This window comes from Numida meleagris, chromosome 12 (genome assembly GCF_002078875.1).
Source record: "Numida meleagris isolate 19003 breed g44 Domestic line chromosome 12, NumMel1.0, whole genome shotgun sequence".
Taxonomy (NCBI): Eukaryota; Metazoa; Chordata; class Aves; order Galliformes; family Numididae; genus Numida; species Numida meleagris.
Window position 1 is genome coordinate 2,664,272 of NC_034420.1, and position 24,575 is coordinate 2,688,846.

The 24,575-nt window shown below is 38.9% G+C and overlaps 1 protein-coding gene across 1 annotated transcript in view; it reads right to left on the reverse strand.

Annotated features, from left to right (window-relative positions):
- RANBP17 (RAN binding protein 17) overlaps nucleotides 1–24,575 on the reverse strand; it is a gene marked incomplete at its 5' end in the record, with an annotated part of 152,996 nt that overhangs the window by 56,204 nt on the left and 72,217 nt on the right. Inside the window, 4 exons of the mRNA XM_021410843.1 lie at nucleotides 1,988–2,096; nucleotides 2,184–2,247; nucleotides 7,084–7,164; nucleotides 14,682–14,755. Of these exons, the coding sequence (XP_021266518.1) occupies nucleotides 1,988–2,096; nucleotides 2,184–2,247; nucleotides 7,084–7,164; nucleotides 14,682–14,755 (328 nt within the window). The remainder of the gene's footprint in view (nucleotides 1–1,987; nucleotides 2,097–2,183; nucleotides 2,248–7,083; nucleotides 7,165–14,681; nucleotides 14,756–24,575) is intronic.

Consider the following 24,575-nt stretch of genomic DNA (forward strand, 5'->3'; position numbering starts at 1 on the left):
CCAAAATTATTACAAAGACAATCTGGGACACATAAAGATTTCAAAGTCTAATTATAAATTAAAATTATTACAACAGAAGGTTAAATTTATTCAACAGAATCCAAAGTAGATTTTAAAGTAAATAATAATTAATATATTACTGTTTTTCCTACTATAGTCACATTTTGCCAGTCACTCCAAGAGCACATTGTTTAAAAGGTAAAGATTCTGAATTTACTCTATTTGATTAATCATCAAAAATATTTCTATATTGAACTATTACTCAGAACAGCTCATCAATTAAAATTCATCCCAGTTTTATTCCTTTGTAAATTATTTATATATATCACATAAAAAGATTTGATATAAACTCTTGTAATTTGAAAAAGCTGGAGAAGACAATTGGTACAATGCTTTTTGATCTAAAAATGCTACTAGGCACAGTCTGTTAATATTCCTTGATTCGCATCATGCTACCATTTAATTCTTGTGCAAACACATAGAAAGCACAGTACACTGTGTGCTTTTTTTCTTTTTATTTGAATCCTAAAATGCAAACTCAGATTTGTTTGTTTCTCCAGATGTGCTGTTCTACCAGCTCAATTCCAAATTAACTTCAGGAGGAACTAAAAGGCCAACAGCCAAGAGACCGATGCATGTCTTCTTGCCAGTTTTAAGTCACACGCCTGCATTTTGTTTGTCTGATGTATGTTTACACCAACTGTAACATGGTGTTATTTTTAATACTTACTTACAATCTTGTTCTTATCCCTTTGTTTTTTTCACCTACAGGAAACATCACTGAATCTATATGTGTAACCTTGAAGAAGGTATCTACTACTGCTTACATTAATATGATACTTAGCCAAGTAAAGGCAGGTCCAGGTCACAGCTGCCATTCTTTAAGAAAAAGCCGATGAATATAGTTTGGTCTTGTCTCCAACTCAACCATTTTCATCACTGTTTAGCAGCAGACAGTACGGGCACCCATTAACATCAAAGGGAATTTCAAATACTATTGACTTACAACTTTGCGTCGATCTCCTCTGCACATGTTGCCCAGTTAAGTCCTTGTGTGAGGATTAGAAATCAGTACATGAAAGACTTGCTGCGTTATTTTTTGAAAGCCCTCATCAGCAGCCCCATCTTAGAACATCTACAGATGGCTGCCCTCACGAAAGCGTTCTGTCAGGTGGATCCCCGGCTGATATAGGCCTACAGCTCTGACCAGCTCTGGGCCTCTGACCAGAACTGAGGCAATTTGAGTCATGATGTATTCGTTGTTCACTATCAGCTTCTCTAACGTATGGTTTGTTGCAGTGATCATTTTGACAACCTCAACCTCCCCGGCCTGGACAACAGAGAGGTAAGAATGCAGATGGAGCTCCACATTTTATTCAGGTGGCAAAAGGCAGGGCCAGGATTCGATGTGATTGAATCCACTCTTACACCTAGCTATTAACATGTGCACTGAGTTTTACATGTTTAAACTCTCTCATTTCCAAAAGACAACTCAAGATATAACCCCAAGTGCTGCAGGCTGAACTGCAGAACTCTGATCAATGTTCTTATTAAACTCTGAGGGTCTCTGTATATCGAGAACTTGCATGAACTAATGAAACAAACAAAACTTTTATTTGAAGCTGTAAAGTTCTGGCACAATCAGTACACCACCTTGAAAGCACTTTAAGCACACAATAAGAAGCACTTATTCAGTCCCTCATTTTGTAAATGCCTCCTTTTAGGAACAGGAAATGCTTCTGTGCAAAAAGAAAAAAAAAACCCAACATGCCTTAGTTATTTCTCCAACAGAAGGGAACACATAGGCTGCCACCGCATGATGCCATAAATCTCTAAAGTTGATAGGCAGTGATTTAAATACAAACGTAAGTATTTATCGTGCAATTAAACTGCTGTTTAATTGGTTAAATTACCATAAAGATTCATAGCATTACAAATGCATAAGAAGACACCAAGCCGTCACAGGGACAGCTGAGGAGGATCTTACCTAAATCTACCATGAGAAGACGAGTGAGAGCAGTGTAGAACATTGTCCGGCACCTAAGGTCACTGAGGCTGTAATTACCACTGATGTCCAAGAAAGGGAAATGCTTACTCTGTTGAAACACAAGTGTATGAAAAGTTAAGTGTTCCACAACATTTACCATGAACTTCACATTCTTTAACGTTGTAAGAAAACTTACCGTGTGATTCTGAAGCATGAATTTCACAGCATCTATTTTCACAAGTCTTTTTAGGAGACTATAAGTAGCAGGTGTTAAGGAAGTACCAGCCTTGCAACATTACCATTACATAATCGGGTTGTACAAACTTACAGGATTTTTCAGGGAGAAAAAAGTCCCAGCTGAAACAACAACACATGTAAATTAAGAAAATCTTGAATTTCATCTGGAAACGTGTCATGGAGATATTCTTCAGAACGCTAAAGACTATAATCCATTATTAATTAAAGCAATTACTTGTCACGCCGTATATTCTAGTCACAAAAGAGACAAATGAAGGAAATGACTTTTATAAAATCAAACAGAGTTTCTGATTAAAAAAAAGGTATTTATTTTTATTTTACCTCAGATAGCCCCATGTTATCAGCCTGGCAGAAGTGTTTTTGCAGCTGGTTGTGCTGAAGATGGGCACCTGGCAATGGACTGGCAGCAGCCCTAAGCAGCGCTGATGTCACGGCCTCCAAACCACAGAGGCAATCTTATGGGCCTGTCTCATTTGCTTCAGTTACAGTAGATAAACATGTATCTCATACATACTAAGCTATGTTAAACACTGAAAGTATTTTCAGGTGTATAAGAACTGAATATCAATTTCTTAGGAGCATACAAAGTCTCAGAGCAGAACACTGCTCAGCATTAACTGACTTCTCCCATTCCACACACTGGCTAAACCCAAGCCGGTGACGGTGCAGACACCAGGAAAGCACCATGGCAGGAAGGCTGCATCGTGCTGGTCTCAGGACAGCACAAGTACAGCTCTCCAGCTCCGGACAAAAGCGGCCTAGTCCCGGCCTCAGCACATCTGCACTTGGTTGTATGAAAAATGGCTCCCAGGGGGATGCACTAAGTAACACAAAAGTAACCTATTTTGTATTAAAACAGAAGTTGAACTTGCAAAAATTACATTGCAGAAGCCCTTAAAAGTAAGGATGTCTAGACTTTTTTCACAGCTTGAATCCTTTCCCGGCAGCATGAACACAAACACCTTTAGCAGCATGATGACACACTGACTTCCTATCTCAAATGATTCAAACATCTGGACTTGGAGGAAGGAGATAACATTGGCCAATACTGCACTGCAGGCACAGCTATTGTGCTGCAGGTACAGCTGCCTTCAGGGACATCTGCAAACAAGGAGAGAATGGTCAAAGTGAATTGCTGCTTAACTTCCAGCAAGTCACTTAAATTCCAGTGTTTTGGTTCTGCGTTGATATATCCAAGTGTACTAAGGCATTTTTTCAAAAATACCATAAAAAAAAATTCAAGAAGCAGAAATACGCATCAAAAACGTGAGATAAAAGGACTTATGGGTTGGTGCACTTCACCAGTATTATAAAAATAGGAGTCATTTACTGAATACTATTTATCCTTGGCACTGATTGAGTTCTTTAGGAAATAATCAGTATGCAACAGTATAACTTTGCAGGAGAGCATATACTCACGTATGCACAAACACCCATAACTCCTATTATTGCTTTTTTTCCTTTTCCTCTCCAAGTGCTTCACTCTGCCATTCTTGCATATAATTGGTTGTAGTGTTGGATTACTTTTATAGGAATAAACAATTTCCCTTTTCATTTTAAATGGATTAAATCCTTTTTAAATGGATGAAAGTGTACCAGTAGGTTTCACAGCTGCTATTAGAAAATCCCCTAATCTAGTTTTAAGATGATTCTTCTTCAATCTGCAACATTTTCACATTTTTATACTGCAAAGCTACAGTTTGTACTTTATTTTTTCCTGTTAAGAGAGAAAGCCTTCCATAACGTTGTAAGTCTAACAAAGACATCGATAAAGAATTCAGAGTCTCTACAAATATTTTAACTCATGCCCCTGTGTAAAGTAAAAATGAAACTGTGTGTATTTTGATACAGAAATATACAGGGGAAAAGTTAATTATTAGAAAGAACTAAATGCGCATGAGGGAGCACTACAGCTTCCAAGACATAAAGGAATGACTAACATTCCATTATGTAAATTAATTCAAAGATATTTCAGGACTGATCAGCTAGGAGGGACATAATGATTTATAATTCAAATAACTGAGCTTTGAAATCAAATTGGGCTAATATATTTCAAAATATGCAAACCTGTAATAATTGTGAAAGTAATGTAAACCGTGACACCAGCTCCAATCATTTGTTGCCTTTGTTGTTAATAATGCCTTATGTTTTTTCCTCGTTGTTACATTTTTCTATTATACAGTAGAGTTACTGGAATAATTTCTGCTTTAATCCTAGAGAATCATTCCCTCCCCCAAAATAAACAGACTGTTAAACACACCAAAAAAACCTCAACCCAATTTCAAAGACTGTCTAGAAGCTGATTGACTTACAGGACGAGTACTGAAATTAAATAAATTATTTTTTTAACCTTTCAGGCTAGCCACAGTTTAATCTATATCAAATACCGAACATTGATCCACTGGATCCAGCATCTTAACAACATACTGCTTCTTTCCCAGCAATATATACCTAACGCCGTTTAAAAAAACTAATATAATGTGAAAAGGGCAAAGTTTGCAATGCCAGGAAGTAGTTATAAACTACTTCATATGTTTGAAATAAAAAGTACTTCAGTATTATTATTAAAAAAAAACTATTGGTAGAGTTTTTTATAGGAAAAAAATACATATCTTTAAAAGCCAAAATGACCAGTGAAATTGGGTTGTACATCATTTTCTGGGAAAAAAGAAAAACAGCGTCGACAGGTGTAATTTATCATTTTTCTGATTTAATACCAAAGAAATATATTAAAATAATAAAAAGAATCCTGAAATCCTCAAAATTTGTAGTGATAAATAGCCCTCCCTGTCTTTATTGCATTATGCCTACTAACAGAAATATTGCATGGTGGATTTTGCCAGACAAGGACGATTATTTTCCAATAAAAAGTTGCATATTAAATTCCAGCACAAAAGTGGGTGTCTAATACTTTCGAAATCTTTTATGGTTTGCCAGGGAACACAATTTTAAACTTAACTAATACAACATCACGGTGAAGTGAACCGGCATTAAAGCTGTCTTTGTACAACCCCACCCAGCTAAGCAGAATAGCTGCTGCTCTCGGAATTCTTGTCTGAACTCTTTCCATTGAAAAAGAATTGTCTCTCTTTTTTGGTATTTATATTTTTGGTGAATTTCTATTTTCCTTTAAACATTTCCAATGAGGTTTAAGATGCATATTTATGGAGGCAGCGCTGCTTTACATTGTGACTACGCATAGGGGACTACACATCTGAAAATGGTCTTGCAACTGTTGGGAAGTTTCTGCCAAGAAAAATACAGTTTCATCACAATTTTATTCTTCACGAGAGCTTGGGTTATTAAATATCTACTTTTTCATCCTTTCTAGGTCCTGACATTATTATGTCTATTTCATGAGCAGAAACTCATTTACTGCAAATATAATTTGAGTAATTTGAAAACTAAAACTATCCCGGCATTTCAGCCTTGGAAAAAGTATCATTTTCATCAGTACTTTATACTGACCCCCATTTTTGAGAGTTAGCATGTGAATAAATGCCTCTGAAAGCCTCCATAACCCAGTATGAAACGATACATGCTTATTGGCTTTAACAGAAGTATGAGGCTGATAATTTCAGCGAGCATACAAATAGGAATAAATCAGCAGACACTGTAAGTTAGGTGCACCATGTTCAATTTTTTGGTTACTTTTATGTTTCGAACCCTACCGAAGCAATAAGCATATCCTATGAAAGAGGAGAGAGCTCATTAGTCTCTTCATAAATCTTATTAATTCAATAAATGTCTCCTCTTCTGTTTTTATGAAATTTTTTAGTGACGTTTTGCTTTCAAGTCCTTTCCGGTCCTAATTCTGTGATGCCATGAGAACATAAACACGTGCATATCCAAAATAACCTCAGTTGGCTGTTCAACGGTGTGTCAAACAAACACAGAAAAGTATACATTGCATGATTTTTCACTAAACAAAATTAACTTATGGAATGTCATCTTCGTACTGATAGAAATATATTAAAATTCTTCTTATGCGATTAGAGTCCTATGGAGAATTCGGATGTCATATTCTACTTGCTTTCCCCTCTGCTTGTCTAACAATCTTCTCTAGAAATCCACTAAAAAGCTGTTTTTATTTTAAAATAGCAAAGGATTTCCCAACAGAATGTTTTTATGAGCTCTGATCGTTTATTACTTGCTGTATACCTTTAAATATTTTGTCACAGCAAAAATTATCTTTTTTTGTTTTTAATCTTCTTGCTCAACTCACCGAAAATTCAAAGAATAATAATTCTTCTCCAACTTACAATACACAAGTAAATAGTAGAACAAGGGAGAAAAGGTTGGCAATCGATAGCTAACAGTAGCTAATAGCTAATAGATAGTTAACAGTAATGACCTGGGGAAACTTTCACAAACATACGAGAACCCAGACCAAAAAAACCATACACTGTTATGATTTTTCCAGTAAAACAATGACACTGACACAGCGAGGAACTTTGAATCAGGCAAAGATAAGAACAGCGTTGTGCCTCTTCGTTTATACATCATCAAAGCAGAACCAGTCCTGTTCCCAACTGCTTACAGAATCAGCCCTGTTCTCAATACAGTTGAACTCAACGACAGCATTAACTTTAAGATTAGGAATGGGATAGATGGCCATAAGCAACTAGTTGTATTTCTCTTTTGTTAATAAGCAATAGGTGAAAATAAGCATGCCTTTTATAAAAAACAGTAACTATGCATCGGAAAAGATAAACCAAAGCAAATAAACATTAACATCCTAGTTTGTTTTCAAATGTGGCATATGAAACACCAACAAAAATCTCATTAATTTGTACCTTATTATGTGCAAATAGTGTCATATACCGTAAAAAGGATATCCAACAGAAAGGTCATTTAGAAACTGAAGAGTTCTTGAAATCACAGGCTCACATCTTCCCCGGTATTTAAGATTTGTAACACTAGAACAAATTGAAAAAAAAAAAAAAAAGTGATTTTATAACATGATTTCCTCCTTCTGAGAATCGCCATGCAAAAGCTCAGACTAGCACAGCACTATATTACGAACATATTCCTGTGATATGTCTTACGATTTTCCATTTATGAGACAGAAAATGCTATAAAAGCATGCCAAGTGCTTTTTTCTCTGAACAAGGTATTCTACTATTTTTATAATATCCATATTTTAAATATCCCCATTAAAAAATAAATCCATCAATATGCCTCTGTGGTGTGTCATAATGAAAAAACCTAAGCGAGGCTTACCCCTACCTATATTTATCTCACTTTTCAACACAAAATCGGGACACTTGACTTCTGCAGTATTCCTCTGCCTAATTCTCCACGAGCTAAAACCAAATTGCTCTAATTTCCCTTCAGCATATGAGAAATGAAGCATGGAAAAAAACTAGAGGGCGAGATGCACTGAGCTAACAACGCACTCAACTGAAATTCTGCCTTACGGTTCTTGTACTAATCCCTGCTTTCCTTTTCCAGCTAACACTCAAGATATACAGTGGATGCTGCATTTCTCTTAATTGAGTCCCTCTGAGACATTGCCCCACGAAGCAAAGGAATGCCATTCTTCTCAAGTGAGGAGTGGTTACAACAGCAAGTGAAGAGTTGCTGGTCTTGCAGCCTGGCATTTGCAAGTTTCTAATGGGAATGCCAGCTGGGCCCAGCCAACAATCTTCCTGATCCAATGTGTTTCTGATACAGTGTTTCTGTTGTAAAACCCAGCTATCAAGTCCCAGCAAAGATAAACCCCAAACACATGGATGACAGTTTCACACTGACTAGCAGTAAATTTTCCAGTACTTCTTTGAGAATCCCTACCCAGCTGCGTGGCCTACAACAGGTTGCTTGCTCTTTACTCCCTTTTTTAAAGGCAAGTACTGTGCCCTCCTTCTGTGGGACATCCAGCACTTCCTTTAACTCATCAAAAAAGCCAGAAGAAAGTTGAAAATCCCCCTTCCTCCTGAGAGAGAGATGATATTGTGTAAGAGATTGACAGGGGAGTTTGCTGATCCCGGATTCATCTGGCGCGACAAGGATGGGCCATCACGGCCTCCTGACACACAGCCCATGCAAGTACAAGGCAGTGCTTCCCGGCTCACAAGCCACGATGCCTACTCCTGACGGAGGAAACCAATTCCTAGGGCGTATCTCAACTGGTAAGTGATGAAGAGTAAGTAAGTTCACATGTGCATCCCTCAGTTTCCGTGTCTGTAGAATATGCACAATGACTCTGACTTGCAACTATCAGATCTATTGATGAAAGCTGATGATGAAAGAGGTACAATCGGCAGCAGCTACTTAGATGGTGAGACAGCAGCTGGATGTAAAATTGTGGGAACGGAGAACCTGAATAAGGGATGTTAAGTGCTTTAAAATCAGCATTGATTTTTGCCATCTTCTACATATTTACAGGCTAAATCTCTTTTTCAGGAAGTTATAAACTCAAGAAGGCAGTTTAAGGCATCTGCTTAGTATTATTTGCTCAGGAAAAGGCAAATAACAATGCAGTTACCAAAGCAGTATTCCTCAATTAATATTTACAAACAAATATCGATTTACTTAATAAAATCTCTATGAAGAGCTACAAAGGTTCAGGTTACCTTGAAGAAAGAGCCCATTCTAGCAAGTTCATAATTCACAGTTTATCCCTACCGTGGAGTTCTGGAGATGTTTACAGTTGCACTAAATCCTTAACAAGTATACACCATGCAATGCAATAAAAATGAATTTGGACTATCCAGATTTGACAACAATATCAAAATAATAAAAAGGCTATTTTGCAAAAGAGCAAAATCTTTGTGTTTCAGTAGCCAAATGTACGATATTTAAAGTAAAACAAGAAGTCACAGCAACAGCTTGAAGAGAAACTTAAAACTATATAAAGAAATCTCTTCAATGATTCAGGGCACTATTTAAAAAATATCTTCTCATGGTTGTACACTCATGGTTATACTTGGATTCTGAAGGATGGAGTAATAATCTAAAAGCTAAAGAAGCACTTGTGAGTGAACAGTAGCTGAAAAATTTTAATTACAATCTTAACACTTCCCATTTCTGTACTTGCCTTATCAATATCAGGCAATATGAAAAGCGTATAAAATTTAATAGTTAAGAAACATCTATGAAACACTGTAAGTATCCAAGAAGATTTGTAAAGATCCACAGAGGAATCTCTGAATACAGAAAGCTGTATACCACCATGTAAGGAAGAGATGCCACGCAATGAAGGAGGAGAAAAATCTACAGCACTCGGAGAATTCATTGCAAGACAGCGATTAAATCCAAGTGCTAGGGTCCCTGTCTTTTTCTCTCTCAAGTGGCTTATTAATTTATCACGTGAACTGAACAAAACTGAGTCAGAGCAACCAATTGTAAAACTTCGAATGAGTCACAGAAAATAAAGAGTTTCAGCAAAAGTTGTATCAATGCCAAATTCACAAAAACGGCTATGGTAATGGGCACTGAACACATTTTAAAGGCAAGTACAAGAGAACTGGAAATAAAAAAAAAATGGCAGAATTTTTCCAATTTTGGTAACAAAATCCTGGTATCAAAATACTGAACTACACATGTGAAAATGGAAGAGTGAACCTATGCTACTGCTGCTGTAAAACTATGAGAATTTCAAAAGATTTCAAATGGAACATCATTAAGAACCCAGACAATTTTCAGCTATTTCCTTCTAGGTCGTCCTTCTACGAGGACAAGAACAGAAGCCTGGCTTCTAAAAGCTACCCCAAAGGAGGTGAAGCCTCACAGCCTTCACCCCTTAGAACCCTACAGTTTGCTCTGAGACTTCCCCTGTCACCATAACTTGTTACAAACGCAGTTTCACCAGCACACCAATAACCTCTGGTTATTATATATTATAATAACCTTGTGACCTAAAAAGATAACTGTAAGAGACTTAATATTTTTTACCTTCAATATAGAAGGGGAAAGTGAATAATGATAATGTATTCTCATTTACAGTTCTCTGGGAAAAGGGTTGCCCGTTCACAGAAGAATCACAATTATTTGCATTTTCCCAGTCATTATGACTAGAGAAAGAAACGAAACAAATATATCCACTTCTAGCCCTGGAAATGCATTTCGTGACTTTTTTTTTTTCCCAATTCATTTCACAGCCCTTGATTTCCTGTCCTACCCTCACTGCATGATTTGGACAAACACCTCTTTAGATACACAGCCTATATCACACTCGTACTGAAAGCAAGTATGGTGTACACCAAAGGACAGTCCTTCATAAAAGATGTATTAGTTCCTAAGGCAGCTGAGGACTGGAAATTATACTGGTGGATCATAGAGGTGGAATGTCCAGCTTACAAGAAAGAACTGAAAAATGTGCAAAGTAACTTAAAAAATTAAGATTTGGATGGAGGGTGGGAAAGCATAAAGTCAGCACAGAAAAGGAAGCACTGAAGAGTGACTATATACTGTACAAAGAAGGAAAATTCATTTGGTCGTATGGATGGTGGGTACCTTCTCCATTTATCACTGTATGCCAAGGTGCTCATATATCGCTTACAGACCATTTGCAAGTGCCCAAAGAATTCATCCATCCTCTTTCCAGGAAGCCTTGAACCCCTTTGCTGAAATGTAATGGTCAGGCATGTTACCACAATACATCTGAGGAACGCCAGGAACACCGCAGCTACTGCACATGCATAGATTACTACACCTCACATACAGAGCAGATTTGACTGAGCTGCAAATATACATTGCCACCCAGCCAGAAGAGATAACAACTGCTGTAAATCAGCAATCTTTGGGTTTATTTATTTTGTTAAAAAAAAATTAGAGCAGAGAGAGTGAAAACACATACAAGCTTATGCAAAGATGGCATGAATTGGAAAGCCTTAACCATGCACATTCAGGAATAGCCTTTGTCTCAAGGATACGCTTGTACAGATATGCTTTTGTTATTAAAATCATGAAGACAAAAAGAATCATACATTTTAAACTAAACTTTCGAAATTGCTTAGTGTCTCCTACCAAATTCCCATAAAATGTAAGAAAAATGGATATCCCAAACCCCTAAGAAGATTGAAAATCTCTTCCTTATGTGATAATTACGTTTCAGAAACAACAAAGACAGCAATTTGTTGGGAAGAAGGCACTGTACAATCATATTTTAATTATTTCTTGTAGATTATAATCATTTACAATAAAAGCTCTCTGTGGCTCAATGGCAGTGATTGGATATATTTTCATTAGAGCTGGACAAAGGTGAATATTAAAAAAATGCACATACCATTGTGAATAAGAGTACCAAGATTTAGTTTGCTGTGGTTCATGAAGCACTCAGGAAAATATGCAGAGATTCAGACTTTTTATACTTTAGTAGTATTTAAACACCATGACATGGAAAAATGTATTTATATGTATGTACATGTGTACCCACCACAGCAAAATTATTGTAGCAGTTACATTAAAAAAAAAATAAAAAAATCCAACAGTAGTGTTGGGATATGTGTTTTGAATAAATTCACGTTTTGGTTATTTTATCATGACCAACGGTATTAAACATCTGTGTGAACATTCTGTTGATCTACCTCATCTCAAATCACTTCCACATGTATTTGGTGTAACTGAAAAGAACCATAAGAGCCTAACAAAGAATTAGTGAAGAAAAGGAGGGGTGCCTGCCACTGAAATACAAGGCACTTAGTACCAAATGCCCAGGAGAAGCTCAAGGAGAAGACGAAACTAGAACCATCCCAGTCTAAATATTCCCTTGCCTCTTACCTTGCTTATACAGGGAAGGATCAAGGCAGGTGAAGAGCTACTGCTCAAAAGCATGTCACAATAAACTGTGAAGGAAATGACTGCTGTCATTTCTGTATACAGTGTGTCACTCCTTGCCTCAAGAGTACCGGCCTTGATCCACTTCCCAGTAGTCCAAGAGGCACAAGAAGATGTAAGATGCCTGTTTTGGGAGGAAGTGGTAGTAACAAGGACAGAGAAATCAACACAGATGAAGAACAGCCTGTGGCTGTGAAAACAAGTACTCCCAGGCAACAGGTTAAGCAGGAGAAAGCTTACGGACACAGACCGGGACCTTAAGTCATGGTGTCCTCCAGAACCTTATTGCCCCCTGCAGCCCTACTAGCACCTTCAAAAGCCCATTGCTCTCCCTTGCCCATCCTCACCTTCACCTAACTCCTCCCAGCTTAACCCTCCTTGAACCTACTCTATTGTTGCTACAAAACCGAGCTTTGCTGAACACGGCTGAGAAGGCGTAAGACACGCTGCATATTATAAAAAAAATGATTTTGAGGGTAGGTATTTTTCCAGCTGGCCTTTCCCCTGCCACACACAACCTTTTAAGATGATTGTTTCCGCAAGCAAAGGCATCGAACGTTAAGAGGGCTACTCTATGAAATTCCTGGTAAGACTACGATGAAAATAGATCCATTAAGGAACATCCTGCCTACGTAAAACTCCAGCTCTCCAGAAACATTTCAGGAGAAATTCAGTAAAAGGTACATTCATTAAATTCTAATGGCAAAGTGATCAAGCGTCTAGGGTGTGATGTGACTGCAGAACTTCAAACTATTGTCAGAAGGTTTGAAGGACAGCTATTACATTGACAAATCTCAAAATATTCCTGTACTTTGAAAAATATGTATTTAATGCAACCTGTAAACCATAAACTGAACAGTGGCTACTGCAGCTACTAGTTGCTACGAGAAATAGCATCTCAAACTGTTTTCTGTTGATGACTGAACTAACTGACTTGATGAGTTATTAAGAGAATGCTTTATTCAGAGTATATTTTAAGAGAAAGAGGTGTATGGTCTCACATTTGTGTATCCTGCCCACTGCTCTTCGAATGTACACAGAGTTGGTAAGCAATCATCTAAAATGCTGCCACACTGGATCGCCCCACAAGACTCTGCTTGTTGGGTTATGTGTGGTATGTTTTGGTTTCACACCCAGATTTTCCAGTCAACGTGCCACCACTGGGGAGAAGCTAGCTTATTTTAATTAGCATAAACATGAGTTTGTTTGGACAACAGCTTCACAACCAGCTCTTAAAGATACTGATTGAACCATTCGATTCAAGCTGGAACATCCACTCAGTAAATGAAAATGATCTTCAAACAAGTCAATGAACAATTCCTAAACTGCATGCTTGGAGAAAAGTATAGTAAGCCACAGAGCAAGAGAAAATAAAAACAATGAATGTGTAATCTAAAAAGCAGCACCGATTTTTGCCTTTTGCTTATCTGGTTTTCTTTTAAAATCTTCCACGTAACATTAAAACCCTAACTATCTTATTTTCCGGATTTACAATGCTTGAGAAAAAGCAGCCACATCCAAACTAAACACATGCAGTGGTTACCATACTTGTCAAGTGATATTCTGCTATTTCCTCAGTTAGCAAATGTAACAGACTTCTTTGCAATGGTATCAACAAGCAGAAAAAAAAAGCAAACCAGTGCATGTGGTCTCCCCAGGGGAGACCTCCTTCCCCCTTTTCCCTCACGTGTTCAAGTTTCACTTTATTTTGAAACAATAAAATGAATCCTAGCTGTCTAATTTCCTGACATGAACTACTTCTAGAAAGTGTACGGAAAGTATCAATATTTCTCCATTCATCACCGGATACACGTCAAGGTTTGATGGGTACTATCATTATCATTAGGCAGGATGCAAAACTCAGGTTCTGGTTTAGAGGAAGCAAAACATTTATGCTTTGTTTTCTGTGGAAAAGTTAAGTCACATTGGAAAATGACCTTGTCCCAACTGAGACTATTTCTCCAGGTTGATGCTTATGGTAGCAAAAGACAACTGGTTTTCAATACTCTCTAAACAGGTCATGGCTAGCCTGGTAACAGCAGTAGAGATGCTTCCCTAGTAGATCTGTCTACTGGAAGTTTGTAACAGCCCTACAGACCAGCTTTAGAAGACACAAAGTTAATACTTCCTACCCCTTCGGTAGGAGTTCTTTGTGGATCCACGCCTCTGAGAGTAAATTTTGCCAGATATTAACAAAAAGCAAACGACAGGAGTCTCCCCAACACTAAGAAAGATTTGTTTAACTTGGTTAACTCTCCACTCTGAGTTACTTTGAAGCTTTACAAGTAATTCTATCAGCATCTGAGGGTGCAGGAATGAACTCGGGATGGGTGGGATCTACTTATGCTAGGACAGGCTCTTGCTCAGGGACAATGAAATCTCGGCTTTCTCACATTAAGCCATTTCTAGAAGTGATGCAGGCTCTCAGGAGGGTGCATCTATCTGGAAGTGCTTATTTAGGGGCTTGAAGGATTTTCAGAAAATAAGTTATGGGTGCTTTTAAAATCGTTCTCCCTTAATTTAAATAATAAAAACTTACAGAAGACATTTTTCTAGCCAAGGGCAAACTTAATGAAGTAAAATAAAACATGGATTTTATGTAAGCATTAAAGACAAAACAAAATACATATGGAACAGAACCCAAGCACAAACTCACATTTTTGTCATAAATGTTTCCAGAACACGGTTGTCATCTGTTATTCCTAAGACTTCTGACATGCGGGCATACACCTGGAAATAAACATTCAAACAGAAACATGTTATCAATGTTACATGTTATAACATTTGTTCTACAATCTTTCCCGATTTTGACTTTTCAGAAGAGAAGTATAGGCACAAATGCCTGCCAGTCCAACCTAACTGAAGCACTTCTATTAGATGAGGTGCACACTCTGTAATGATGCTTTGTGAATTTGGAACTGGTGGGCTTTTACTTGCCCTTGTATTCATCTCTTCCCACAAAGGAGATGTAAACTTTCCACATTAAACTCACTTTATGGTTCACAGAACAAATCTGTCTCTTTCAAGAGAGGGTTTCATTATAAGAGCTGCAAAGAGATGGAGAAACATTCTCTTGCTGGTCAGTGGGAGGCAGTCAGCATTGGCCTTTAGCTTCCATTTGCACGTTGTTGAACTGCCCAGCACAAGATCTGGGAAATCAGCTACTGTTTGGGCATTCAGCTTTGTGCTCTCTTCCTTCGGCAGTCAAATAACTTTTAGCTGTATCATTTTTCCCTTTCCGTCAGCTCCAAGTCGCGTTACCAGCCAAGCTTTCCCAGCACCCCATCCTGCAGATCAAGTTATCTTACTGCTGTTATGACGCAGTAACAAATACAAAGGGCACACCAACTGTATTTTTTATTTACTGTGTAATCTTCACAAAAACTTCTACTGGTTTTAGTAGCCAAAAAATCTAGGTTGGGTAAAAACATCCATTTGGATCAACTTGAGAAACAGAAGGCAGATGTACTGTGTAACTCCCTCACAGTGTCCTGTAACTCACTCCAGCCTGAGCGCAAGTAGCTCTGCTATCTGCTTACAACTAGACTACATGCAGCTCAGTACACTTCATTTCAGGCATTTTAATCTTAATTCTTCCATATTACGTGATCGAGTCAAGGATCACCAAGGTCTGAAATGCAAGCACCAATCCCAGCAGCTGCAGCGACAGGTTACCCAGCAGTGAAAGCCTGGTGCCATCTAGCTGTCAATTTTGTTTGCTGGCATTATATATTCCACACTAACTTAGGTAACTCCTGTTACCGTATTTCAATTTCCTTGTACCACGTTCCCTTCTGCTAGTGAAGCAACCCCACGACTTTTATTAAAAACCAAAGCAGCAGTATTCTACCGCTAGGGAAGTTAATAAAAAATTTGTGTACCAAAAACTTCAGCTTAAATCAGAGCATAATAAAAGCGTGAGCAAGTAAATCTGCTGCTCTAACCAGAAACTGGAGCAAGATCAAGGATAATTTACTTATCTTGTAAGTTAAAATGCCACCTTTTATAATTGTATGAATGTAATTTATTGTGACAAATGCCAGCAGTGAAAGGACAATTGAAATAGGAAAAAAAACAAGGAATATAAAAAAACAAGGAATATACTGTTTCAAACTTTACAAAATATTAACACTGTAAATGTGTAATTTATAACATATAAGAATATAACAAATGCTGTAATTTAAAACAAAACATGGCTACAATAATAATATATCCAGTGATAAAAACCCTATACTCCGATCTAAAAAAACCAGCCCCCATCTCTCGCAATAGCACGCTGCTGAAACTCTCCAGCACTCTCAATTTTATCAGAACCTAAGAACGTCCTTCCTTGGAGGGGGAATCGGTCCGAAGTAGGAGTGTGGTGGGCAGGGTGGGCACAAGGGGACGGGGCAGCCCCCACCAGCTCTGCTCCGCTGTCAAACCCGGCTCCGCCACATCAGAGTTTAACACATAAATAGTAAACCAGCAGTCCGCGCTGACAAAGAGCAGTGCTTTAATCCACAATTATCCTTGTAACTCTTACTACTCCTTTTATCATCCATTAGCTTTGATTCCCATTATCCCATCAAGAAGTGTGTCAACGCTTTTGTCCCTGGGGATTTCCCAGCACCGCTAGGATCTGACAGCCAAGCTTGAGTGCTAAGCAGGATCATTACCTCTTAAATCCACTTATCTGATCCACTGAATAGTAAATTGAAAAGCTCATTAACAGCAACAATCTGATTTGTTTTCACATGTGACAGGGTCATTTCAAGTCAGCATGAATACAGTGCTTGTAATAAAAACTACTTCTCGCCCGGTAATGTGACAAATCGTAAGCTGAAATAAATGTGATATTTTAAACACATTCTTCAAGATCATTTTCAAACCGAAACACACTCTTAGGATGTAAAAATAGAAGAGCAAACAACCCCCAGCCCACAACAACGAAACGCCCTCAGACTTTTAAGCTCCATAAAAAATTAATGATAAAGCATTTTGGACATACAACAATAAAACACACTTCAGCAACAAAGATCCGCGCTACGTATTCAAAAGGAGAAAAACACTGTTGGAAGGGGGGTCATAAAAGGATGCGGAATTGCATGTGGAAGTGATCTCATCTCAAGCTTGTGTGCATCACGGCACGAGAACACGGCGGCGGAGCTGGGCAGGGGCTGCCCGGCCACCCCCCGTGCAGCAAGGAGAGCCACGGCTCATGGCTGCAGGCCCCTCTGGAGCCTTGGAGCAAGGAGCAGGATAATTAACTGCCAGTAGGAAACAACCAGGTAGAGCCTTTACACAGTTATTCCCCAATCCTTCCAGCTGTGGGATTTGTGACTTCCAACGTGACGCAATCACGCTGGGATACTGCCACATAATGTGAGCTTCTTCATTATAAGAGATCAGATCGCTGTTAACTAATTTTCACATCAGTTACGAATGAATGTGAAAAATTCACAGGAGTGGTAACATCAGGCTGCAATGTCAGATGAGCTTCACAGGTATGAGCTCACTACCAAGGTCCTTAAAGGAAGGTTGGGCTCATATCACCACTTCAAACAAAAAGCCAGAGTACTGGTCACAATACCCACAGGTGATAGCAGCAGTCATGACAGTCAAGAAAAAAGAAGAAACCAGTAATACCAGAATACCATCAATAATAATAGCAATTTCAAACATATTATATTAAAGAATCACAGAATCACCAAGGTTGGAAAAGACCTTTAGGGTCAACAAGTCCAACTGTCAACCAGACCTCTCAGGTCCCATCACTTCTCTACATCAGCCAGTACCGCGCTCACGTGTCTGCAAGTACCTGGGATGGGGACTCCAACACGTCCCCGGGCAGCCTGTTTCAACGCCTGACCTCCCTTTCTGTGACAAATTCTTCCCCATGCCCAATCTGACTTCCCCTGGTGCAACTTGAGGCTGTTTCCTCACGTCCTATTACCTGTCACCTGGATAAAGAGGCAAACTCCTCCACTCTGCAACCTCCTGTCAGGTAGCAGTGGAGAGAGGGAACAACGAGGTCTGCCCTCAGACTCCTCCACACTGAAGAGCTCCAGTTCCCTCACCTGTTAACTCTTGTTTGCTAGCCCCTTCATAGCTTTGCTGCTCTTTGCAGCACACACTCCAGCAACTCCAGCACCCTTATTGCTGTGAGGGGCCCAAAAGTGACCACAGTATTCAAAGCGTGCTCTCACCAGTGCAGCACACAAGGGGCCTCATCTGGTGGGCAGCACCCAGCCCAAGTCAGGGGACTGGAAGCAGGTGAGCTTTACAGTCCCTACTAACCCAAGCCATTCTATGACTCTTTCTATGAAAGCAGCTTCGCTGGTCCTCCAGGCAATACAAATCAAGTGTTTAGGCAAGAGAGCCAGGGATCCTTCTTTTTTGCCCCATTTGTACTACAGCTAAAGCACCTCGGTGGAATAAGGATGTTTAAGGAAAGCAGCAGGCTCACGAGCTCTGGTGCCACTCGGCCTTTCACCACCCAGCAGCCTCATCGGTTATCCAAATTACAGAACCTTGCACCTCCGAACTATTTGAACTCTAGTTGCTACATTTCAAAAAGAAAGAGGAAATACAATTGTGGAAGCCATGTTTTACAAAGCAAAGCAGCTGCATGTAAATGCAACTTCAAGAAACAGACAAAAAAATGTGGTAATTACGTTAAAGTTTTATTTCCCTGACTTCCCCGCTCTTTGGCCCTAGATAAGTTTAACTTCGCTTTGTCTTCGGAGGTCTTCTCTTTTTGGTGCTATCATTATATCTCTGAAGAAGCTAATTATGTCAATTCTTAAATGTGAAGCAGATTACAGAACTGGGAAGCTCAGAATATGAGTTCCTAAAGGTTGTATGGCTATATAATGACAGTCACAGAAATTCAATAACAGCACTGTATGGAACGTACTCAAACACACCCCATGAAACAAATTAAAACAGAGCAATGAATCTCTCGTACTGTGCAAATAAGAAAACACAAGAAAATGTTGGTTTCTGTATGTTTCATAAGGGCTATTATAATGAATTAAGATTTTGGATAATGAATCTTCAGAAAATTACAGGAAAGTTATTACCCGTAGGCAGAGCATAAATGCTTAAGATATTACAACTTCCTTGAAGCTCTCCAGGCCTTGCTGCAGAGAACTATCACCGCAACATTAAAGTATTTTGTCATGTATACTGAGGGAAGCAGAGCTTAACCGTATTTACTCTGCACTGACAGAAGCTGTGCTGCCGACGAGCCCTGAGCAGCTGTGCCGGGAGCCCACCCCGCAGCCCAGCCTTCCCCAGCTCCCCGACCAACACCTCTGTCCACAACCGCTGAACTCCACACGAATCAAGACATGCTTCACAGGCATAATTTCCACTGACTTATAAATAAATATCAGGTATTTTAAGTTTCAGCACTTAGCAGCTCCACGACGTGCAGCGGAAATCTAGCTTCCAAATCTCATGGATAATTTACAAAAAACGGAACCCATTTCCCTGGTTTGTGGACCAGGGTGCCAGATCAACTACCTCTACCTCCCAGCCAAACTCAGGGCTTAAAAAGCCTCAGCATTTAACTAGGGAGGAAACCTTGGTCACCCCTAAAACCTCCATTCCTGACCAGCTGTCTTAAAGAGGTAAGATCTCAACGCACTTGTAACTCAGAGTCTAAGCTAATTTGTTGTTATATAATTAGCTCTCTTAACAACGACAAAAAAAGCCCATAAGAAATTGCCCCAAATAATCTCAGACGGATCTCTGACGAGAAGATTAAGGTGGGCACTGCACCACACAAAATAAGACAAGCAGGCTGCTCTGCCCTTCATTACTGCGTGTTCCTATGTACCAATTACATCAATGACACAACACCTCCTGCCTTGCCTGCAAACCTGCCTCAATCAAAATACTGCACAAAGTGATTCCTCAATTGAAGGATTCCTACTGTAAACCTAGGGCACTGCTATGGTGACTAAGTGGAATGTTGAAGCAGAAAAGGTAAATACGCAGCAGTCACAGTTGCTGCTGGAATACTCTGTCCCCACAGTGTGGATAGCAAGAGGGACTAATGCCCCGTGCCAGGCTGCTCCCAGCTGGGTCAGCCCAGCGCAGCACAGAGCTCCCAGCAAACCGCTGCGGGCGCGATTCTGTCCCCACCTCTTGCTGCATGGAACGTCCAAGCTACGCTAGCTTTCCATCTTCTTAAATGGAAACTGATCTTTTCATTTCAATTATTTTCCCTCAGCTTCTTCTTATTAATTAATTTATTGATTTTTTTTTTTCCTGTACTGATTCCTCTGTTTTCTGAAAATCCTGACAAAAATGTACAGTTCTAGTGAACTTGCAATGGGAGATGTACCACCAACTACCTGCTGTTACTACTGACGCAGCACGAGAAGCATTCTCTGGAAAAAAAGAGAAACTAGTTTATCTGCTCAGTCTTAGTTAGCCAATTGCTAAACAGCTGTTTAGCTTTAAAAGTCTCTAGACTACCATTCTTGTAAAGGACTGCTAGAGATTTGTAATTCCACTGTCTTTTTTTACCCCCCAGGGGTTAAAGTACAAATATTATTCTGAAAGCTGATAAACAGCATTAGTAGCTATTACTTTTGAACATCATCCCCAAGATTTTTTGTTTTCGAGGCACAGTTCTGCTCTGCGTTTTCCATCAGAGCCATACACTGCACTGCAGAGGTTCAAGCCACCTATGCAGTCGTGCATTTGCTTGAGCAAGAAAGTAAACTGCTGCTTTAAAATCCTCTACTGATTGAAATGAGCCGATACTGTATGGATTACAATACAGTGATAGATTTCTTCTTGTACTGGAGTCAGAACTCTCCAGAAGGTAAAGTAGCAGTAATCCCCATTCTTACTCGCCACTGTAACTATTAACGTTTTCTCCAATTTCATTTAATTGAGCTGCTTAATTGTATCTGAATGAGTGGCCCGCTTAGCATGCTTACCTGCAATAAACTTTAGCATTTAATACCCTTTAACATCCACACTGGTTTGGCACTTAAAGACAAGTAATAAAAATCACAGCTATTTATTACATTGCTAAATTTTCTATTTCTAAAAGTATTTCACTGTACTGACTTTAACATAGCTGCAGGTGTTCTGCATCTCTCAGGATCAAGCCCTAAGCATACGAAATTTAGTGATCTCACATATTTTAGAAAGGTTTTGCACCGGAGCTGTACATCAGAGTGCTTTTTGCACATCTATCCCACGGCATAAGGAGAGGTGTTACAGCCACCACAGCTAATACTAGCAATTTGAACAACCCTCTTTGGCAAGCCAGAAATAAGATAATTGTTCAACATTGGCTGGCTCTTCTGAAATACTGGAAGCATTGCCTGTAATTATAGACATCTGTCATTGCTAGCCACTCAGTAGTAACCCTGACATCAATATACAACTATAACACTAAACTGCCTGCAGGCATAGCAATGGAAGCCAGATACGAGAGGCGGGCAATCATCTGCCTCATCCAAACTATCTGTCAAAGGTTCCTAACCACAAATAGCTCTTACGTTTTGTATCCTTAGGATAATATGTTGATTTATTTTAGATGCTCTAATATTTACAGTCTAGGCCATCTACTAAAATAAAGAAACAAACCTTATGGCTAATGGAGGCAGTTACCGTTCAAAATCATCATGAAAGGTCATAGCTCACCACTCCAGTGTTAAACGCTGATGGCTGCTTTGAACATGCACCTGTGCATAAACTTTCCCCCTCCCTCCTCCAAAATCACACACGACCATTTCCAACTACAATTCACGATGACTGCGATTCTCTCATCAGCCAAAACTTTACCAAACGACCCGGAGAAATATTTACATGTGGAACATCTAGAAATATCTTTGCAAAAACGTGTCCAGCATCCTCCTGCGGACATGCAGCTGAATTCCAGCATCCAGGGCTCACTGGGTCGGCACAGAAAGGGCTGGGGCTCAGCAGAATTATTGTCAACGCCCAATTCCGAGCCAGGAATTAGCATTAATCATGCAAAGTATGTTTATGGATTAGACACTTCATGGATTGTTAGTGGGAAGCGGAATTGTACTCCGAGCCAAGGAAGAACCTTCCCTGAAATTTGCAGATCAACGTGGGTAATTTCCTTTTAGTTTTAAGGTAAAAATCATGCCGAAACCATCAATCTTACTTTTTTTGTCTTCATTTGAAAATCAATCTCAGAAAGGGGCAAAAAAGATTGTAGGTTTAAACTAATTAGGAATTAACATCCTTACAATTATCATAATTTGTTATTAACAAAACCGAGATTTCTTAGTATGATTCACAACAGCCTCTGCTGAAGAGAAACTATTAATTATTAGACAGACAGTTAGCTTACAAGTGAGCTGCATTTTAAAAACCTCCTTTAAAATACAATTGCTAAATGCCTTACAGTGCTGTAATGTGAGACAGGTTCAAATCTTATTACTTCACTGAAATTAAAACCTAAGTTTTAATACTGTTCAAGTCGAACAATGATTCCACACTTTATTGCTTTTGAAATCCCTTGATGATCATAGGAAAAAATGCCCTCGAGAAAAAGAGACTCTGTTTTCGATAAACAGAAAATACAGTTTGCACTCTTAGCCTCTTTGTCATCACAAAAAAAGGATTTAATGCCAATTCTTTAAAAAAAGACTTTTTTTCACAAAATGTGCACCTTGTGTGCCATTTGTAAAATCAGCTCACTTTCTTTTATTTATTACTGCAGCGCGGCAAGGCAATAAAGCAGCTACTGATAGCTAATAAATTACATGCCTTTTAAAACAATTCTCCAGCTACAAAAACTTGTAACTACAAAGGCTTACATTTACATGGTACATCGTGTGAAATGTCTGTATTTATGTTCTATTTATCCACATAAGTAAAATCTGACCCTTTATTAAACAGCTGAGTCCGAAGCAGGGGCTGCATGTGAGATTAAATCATGGTAACTTTATAAAGCTCCCCTACAGGTTGAGAGAGCTAAACTTAAAATGTAACAGAAAATTGGCATAAAGGGTTCAAGTGCAAACGATTCTGAAAAGGAAACGCGTTTTTAAGGATGACCTTCCAACTCCCTTCAGGAAAAACGTGACCACCAATTTTGCCAATTATTGCACGGTAAGAAACATTGACTTCCAAATGGAAAAATAACAAAGTTTTCAATACTAGTAGCAACACATCACAGCAACATAAAACAATGCTTTTCTATCACATTCCCTGAAAATCAAGATCTGTATTGTTAATTTAAGTAAACATCAGAGCTCTGGGAAGGTGTTTTTTGCTTAAAACGGATTTGAAACAAGAAAGCTCCGCAGACTTATTTCTCCAAAAAGTGCTTTAAATTGATATCTATCTAGTAAACTCTTCTTTTTTTTTTTTTTGGCAACTTACCTACTAATTACAGTTAATCTGCACAGAACCCTGAGGTGAGTCGTCTTTTACTCCTGTAGTACATTATTTTCAGGCTGATGTGCTCATTATTTTCACACATTTGTTCCTTACAATTTGATTGTCTCACAAATTGTTTAAGTAAGCACCACGTCTTTTGTCTCTCCATCACCATGCATGCACATGCAATTTAAGATGCGTCATTCTAACAACCACTTCCCCCACTCACTGCTATTTTCATCGTATCTGTGGCTTTGGTCTAGCTTTGCTCCCAACTTTTTCCTCACTGCTGCAGCTCCAAAATGGCAGTTCTTTTACTGAGCATGAAAACAAACTTCAACTAGTTGCTAATAATTACAAGCACTTAAAATACCGCTCTTCCATTTGAAGAAAACAGCCCACAACACCTTAGTGAAGATGCTGCATGATTCCGAATTCCTGGCCAGGCGCTCCCCCAACGCGCCCATCCATCACTCTGAATGGAGATGCTGTGGGGCAGATCTTTCAGTCTGACTGAGCGCTGCTCGATGCACAATGAGATGGGAAATAGTTTTCAGACACTTTTCTACTCCCTTAATCCTCAGGCGACTTTTCCCTATGGTAACCTAAGGTTTACTTGGGTAATATGTATTTTCTTGTATTTTACACAGACAATCACAACTTCACATTATCAAGACGATGACAATCATTAACTAAAGCAGTCAAATAAGAGCTTTAACCAACCAAGAAGCAAGGAGAATGAGCAAAGTAAAGCCCATGGTTGCCTAATTCAGATCCTTCTATCTACTTCTGAGGATGATATACAGGTGCAACTTTAATATGGCACAGAACAAAGAGTGAATGGCACCTCATACAGCTGTACCAGGACGGTGTCCCCTGCAGAACTGGACCCCAAGAAAACAATGCAAGGAGTGGAGAGGGAATTTAACGGGATTTACAAACAAGAGTTTGGTTCAAGAAAAGTTACAGATACGTATAAATACAAAAATAAATAACAATACTCACACACTGAAAACTCAATGACTGAAGGAATGGGCAAACGTAAGCTGAAAAATGGAACGCTGAAATCAAGCAAGAGCTTAATAGAAAGGAGTGACATGGGCTCATCTGTGAGAACAGAAAGCATTTCAGAGTTGTATTTTGGAAAGAAAGTTGTCATTATCAAGCTTTGCTACTATAAAAA